Raw genomic sequence first — 5,347 nt, forward strand, 5'->3', positions numbered from 1 at the left:
AAATCTCTGGGAGGAGTTCGTTAAAGTATGACGCCTTGAAACGGTCCAAAAATGTCATAAAAGTCAAAATGTCCGACTTCCTGTTTGGTTTAGTGAAAATTGTTTTGTGCGTCTCATCACGATCCACATACCTACCAAATTTCATACAGCTAGGTGAAACACAATGTTGGGGCTACTCAATAGGGGGCGCTATCGAGCCAATATTTCATACCGCAGCTGGACACCCCAATCACACTGCAATTTTCGCAAATTCTGGCTTGCGTGCAAAATTTCAAAAGTTTTCCAGTATCCCAAGCACCTCCTTTTTGTGACGAAACAGGTACGATAATAAACATTAGAAGAACAATAGGTCCTCCGCTCTGACTCCGTTGGTGCTCGGGCCCTAAGAACACAAAGATAAGTTTTACTTTTGTTCCTCGTCTAAACTTTCTCCACGTTTGTGTTCCATCATCACAGCACTTCATTTCTTTATTGTTTGAATCAGAGGCCATGTCTACCTGACAATACAGGTGGAACTAATAACATTAACGAGGGTGATTAATGACACCTGTGATTGACAGGTGGGTCCAGCCAGGTGTGAACTAATAGAGATGGAGGTTTAAACACACTCCTCCCTCTCTGGAGGATTATGGTGCTGTCTGAGAAAAATAAAGAGCTGAGAACCAACGACACAATCTCATGATCTACACAACTAATGCACACATGCACACACACACTCTTTAACCTGTCCGACACACAGTCTCCTTTCTCTCCCACACTGTCAGACCTGCTCACGTGCACTGAGGATAAATAGTCAGGAATGTAACACACACACACACACACACATACACACACACGGAATGAGAGCAGAGAGTTTCAACAGGCAGCAGAAAACTCCTGAACACTAAATGCTGTTCAGCTGCAGAGAAAAACGGATTTTGTCCACATGAATAAAGTCACTTATTTAACTTATTATTTTAGAAGCTGCAGAACAAACGTCTTCACATCCTGCAGCTTTAGGAAACACCTAAAACCTACAGATACACTGTCAGGGACCTGATGGAGTAAAGACCACATTGTGAAGTTTGTCAGGGTTTGGAACGTAGTTTAGCATCAGCAAAGTCTGGTCCGACACCACATTACGGGTCTATCTCACTCTCTCGTGGGTCAGATTAAGACCCAATAAGCAGTAGACTGACTGTGTCTTCCTGGTCTGTGGTCCCTCCAGCGGACATCCTGGTCCACATCAACGACAGCTGTGTGCTGGGTCGCTCTCACAAAGAGGTGGTGGAGATGCTGAAGTCGGTGTCGATGGGTCAGAGTGTGGACGTGGTGCTGAGAAGAGGATACCCGATGCTCTACAACCCGGATGGATGTCCCAAACAGAGTCTGGAGCCGGTGCGGTATATGTCGTGACTTCTACAACAGTGACCCTGTGTTAATCGCCAACCTTGTATCTGACTTCCGAACCTCTTCAACAGCCACAGACTCCCAGTGAGCCGCCTGACCCCCACGACCTGAACCGCGGGCCGACACACCTCACATATAGTCGAACGCTGGACGCCAATGGCAGCACACCAGGTCAGAAACATGGTCACTAATATCGATCATTCGACAACACAAGAAAAAAATCCAATATAATCCATCACATATCTAATAAGTAATAACTCTGAAATCTAGGGTCGAGGCAAACCCCGCCCTGCTACGCTGCTCAGCCAATGATGAACGGGCTGACGGGCCCGCTGACGCCCACTTCCTCTTCTGACCCCCCATCGGGTCCACCACCACCCCCGGAGAGGACAGCAGCCATCCACCACAGTGACTCTGACGGCGGCCTGTCGAACGCTGGAACACGCAGGTGAGATGGAGCTTTGTCAGGAGAGGTTATGTCCAGGTGTGGAACCAAGGCATCAACAGTAGCATCAGTAGTAATTGACATAAGTGTTTGTGATGCTCTTGAAATCAACATTTCATTTGTATAAAACATCGGTTTTCTTCTCCCCCCCTCGCAGGTCTTCTCTGATTCGCTACAACAGCAGCACCCTCCCCGCCTTCTCGTCTTCCTCCCTCCTCCAACATCAGAGCTCCAGGTCTTCAGAGAGTGACCTGTCTACGTCGACGCTCCCCATCCCCTCCTCCTCCACGCTCCCCATCAGCTCCTCATCATCCCACGCTCTGTCCAAACTGCCCCTCTCTCAGCCAGAGACGGGCCTCCTGCAAAACTCCACCAGCCCCACCGCCGCTAACAAACCCACCTCCTCCTCCTCTCCCAGTGCTCCTGTGCAGTGCCCACCGATGCCCCAGACTTCCCTCGCCCTGACCCCGCCCAGAGACGTGCCATCCTGCGGCTTTAATGGCTGTCCAGCCAATCACCAAACACCCTCCCCAGGCTCCAGAGGGAACCCAGGGCTGGTGCTCCCCCTCGGGGCAGCGGGGTCGCCCGGGTCAGCTCCCTCTGGAGAGCTCGTACCGGTGGCCCTCAGGCGCAGTGAGAGCGGCGGACTGGGGTTCAGCGTAATGGCGGCGGGTCAAGGAGGTCAGCTGGCGGTGGTGAGGCGGGTCTGGGATCGAAGGCACTGCCCCTCACTGCAGACGGGGGACGCAATAGTGAAGATCAACGGAGCAGACGTGCAGAGCCTCAGCTTCTCTCAGGTAAAAGGTCAACATAGTCTCACCATACTCCACTCTCATTGGCTGTCCAGAGACTCACAGACTGTCGCCATGAAGTCACTCCAAAGGCCTCAGTAGGTTTCAGACAAACAAGGAGATACTAGTGGTTCAACCAGATCTGAGGTTGGGCCTACTCCTCCATCCGGCTTCCTCCCTGGTTCTCCGTGACAACAGCATCCATTTAGTCTTTCAGAGACTGTGTCTCCTGGTCTGTGGTCCTCCAGTGGACGTTGTAGTCCTGGTGTTTTGGGTCCTTCTCTTAAAGAGATGCTGAAGTTTGGTGACAAGTTGAACCTCTCTAAACCTCCCTGGGTCTTGGAGGGTGATGCCAGGATGTTCTATGGCTCGTTTATCAGGCGTCTGGTGTTAAAAGATAAGACGCCAGGAGACATCTGTTCCTGAGTTGGTTTCTGGAGACGCCTCACTCTTATCCCAGGATGGAAAAATCTTCTGGAACAGGTTTTAGCGTTGGGGGGTACCTCTGCATATAAGTTTCCGTACATAACCATTGGTAAATTTCTGTCCTCAGGTCCAGAGAGTCCTGCAAGAACACACCAAACAGGGAGAGGTGGTACTCCTGGTCTACAGAGGAGGTACGTGAAGTGTGAACCAATAAAAGCTTGAGTCGCGTTACAGGTGAACCGACGATCACAATGAATACCTTTGTCCCTCCGACAGGTCCCGTGTCTTCCCCAGTCGTCACCCCCAACCTCTACAAGCCCCTCCCCTCCCCACACGGCCTGGCCACGCCCTCTTCCTCCCACACCCCAACTTCAGCCGACTTGCCTTCCCAGTCCACGGGTGCCTTAGTGGGGGTTTCCCCACTCAATCAGGCTGGTTTGGTCCTGGAGAGTCCCCAGGAGGGGCACCTACCAGCCCCAGGGACCCACCAAGGTAACTGCCCCGATCGAGTCCTCGTCCCTCCTTGTCCTCCTGTTTCCATCAGTCTGACTCCTTGTTTTTCCAGGAGCCCCTCCTGCCCAGACTCCAAATGGGCCCCCGGCCTCTGCCCTTATCCAGAGCACCAGCTTCCTGGACTCCGTTCCCGTGACGCTGACCTTAGAGCCACGTGATCTGCTGGGAGTAGAGGAGAGCGCTGGTGGGCCTCCCCCCATCAGAGGGGGAGTCGTTGGGGGAGGAGCACTGGGAGCAATAGCCAAGGACGGAAGAGGAGGAGTAAAGACGGTGGAGGTGGATCTAAGGAGGCAGGCGGGAGAAGGTTTTGGATTTGTCATCGCCTCTCAGGAAGTCACCAATGGGGGTGAGTCCCAGTGAATCTCTTTTTATTGAAACACTGTGTGAACGCTGAACTAAACATGTTCTAGGACAGTGTGGTGATGCTGAAGAAAACAATGACGATTATCAGGTAACTTCTAAAGAACACATCAGAGATGCCAAAAAGAGTAACTCCCACTGATTCCAACAGTATTAGTACAACATCTGTGTGTTAAGACTCTGATTGAGTACTACTTTAGATTCAAAAGACTTCAGTTAAGTTTAAAAGACTTAGTATGTGAGGACTTCAACTCTTCCTGCACAGACCTGAACAGGTGGAAGACCTGGGTGGTTGGTCTGGTTCTGGAATCCTTCTAACTCCTGTTGTATTTTGGGGACAGATTTCAAATAGCATCTGAAAGATCTCAAAGTATTTAGAGGTGTTGAAACACAGTCAAAGCTCCCGATTTGAAAGTCTGGTGAGAGTCTGAGTTACGGCTGGGCGGTATACCGGTTCAACCGGTATACCGGTTTCAATTTCCCGTATGATATGAATTTTTCATATACCATCATCAGCATAGCCGAAACAACTTCTGTCGCTCTTCAACAGGCAGCAAAATATATTTTTCGCCGCTGGGAGCGCTACGGTCGGAGCTAGTTATCTTAAGTGTATTGAGAGGGAACCCTAGTCATGGTTATAACTTTATAACAACAATTAATAACCACAACTAACGCTCTTTAACAGGGCAAACACCACGACACAACAGTTTGTGACACAAACAATTTGTAACACTAGTAATAATTGTACATTTATAAAATTTCACCGCCGAACTGCATGCTGGGTACAGCTCGCTAACAACAGTCTGCTAACAGCTGGGAGAGGCTCTGTTGATCCAGTAACGTTACATTAAAGAACAGAGCAGAGCGATGCAGGATGAACAAAGACTGAACAACAAAAGGTATTTAGGACACATATGCAACGCTGATTACCGTAATATGTGTGGTATTTGTTATAAATGTACGTTGGTACATAGAGGGTGATAAGAAGCTGTACATGGAGGGCCTTAGGACCCAGGGGAATGTAGATGAAGGAAACAAGAAGTGACGGAACGGAAGACACAAACAGCTGTTCACCACTCGCTGGCCGGCCGTTTCTTTTCGGCGTTAATTAATTAATGCTTTAATGCGGAAAAATAAATACCGCGATATACCGTGAAACCGCCAGAATCTTACAAAATACCGTGATATGCATTTTTGGTCATACTGCCCAGCCCTAGTCTGAGTTGATTAAAAGGTAGCTTACAAGACAGGACTTCCTTCTTGGAACCTTTCAGAACCTACATGAAGATAGATGGAGTCCCTGTTTAGATTTCAGTCATACCCTGAATACCACTTTGAGGCATTATTATGAGCGTGTATCCATTGTGTATCCATACATATATACATATATATATACATATATATATACATATATATATACATA

At 49.1% G+C, this 5,347-nt stretch overlaps 1 protein-coding gene across 11 annotated transcripts in view; it reads left to right on the forward strand.

Annotated features, from left to right (window-relative positions):
- LOC116377290 (membrane-associated guanylate kinase, WW and PDZ domain-containing protein 2-like) overlaps positions 1–4,412 on the forward strand; it is a 12,960-nt gene extending 8,548 nt beyond the window's left edge. For 10 of the 11 annotated variants that reach the window (XM_031838891.1, XM_031838892.1, XM_031838900.1 and 7 more), the window contains 7 exons: positions 1,208–1,377; positions 1,461–1,560; positions 1,660–1,837; positions 1,992–2,631; positions 3,179–3,242; positions 3,328–3,543; positions 3,617–4,412. In XM_031838891.1, the coding sequence (XP_031694751.1) occupies positions 1,208–1,377; positions 1,461–1,560; positions 1,660–1,837; positions 1,992–2,631; positions 3,179–3,242; positions 3,328–3,543; positions 3,617–3,924 (1,676 nt within the window). In that variant the 3' untranslated portion in view covers positions 3,925–4,412. The remainder of the gene's footprint in view (positions 1–1,207; positions 1,378–1,460; positions 1,561–1,659; positions 1,838–1,991; positions 2,632–3,178; positions 3,243–3,327; positions 3,544–3,616) is intronic. The other variant, XM_031838893.1, reaches the window with a different exon arrangement.
- Positions 4,413–5,347: the final 935 nt, after the last annotated feature.

Source organism: Anarrhichthys ocellatus, unplaced genomic scaffold, assembly GCF_004355925.1.
Source record: "Anarrhichthys ocellatus isolate YVR2014 unplaced genomic scaffold, GSC_Weel_1.0 scaffold1099, whole genome shotgun sequence".
Taxonomy (NCBI): Eukaryota; Metazoa; Chordata; class Actinopteri; order Perciformes; family Anarhichadidae; genus Anarrhichthys; species Anarrhichthys ocellatus.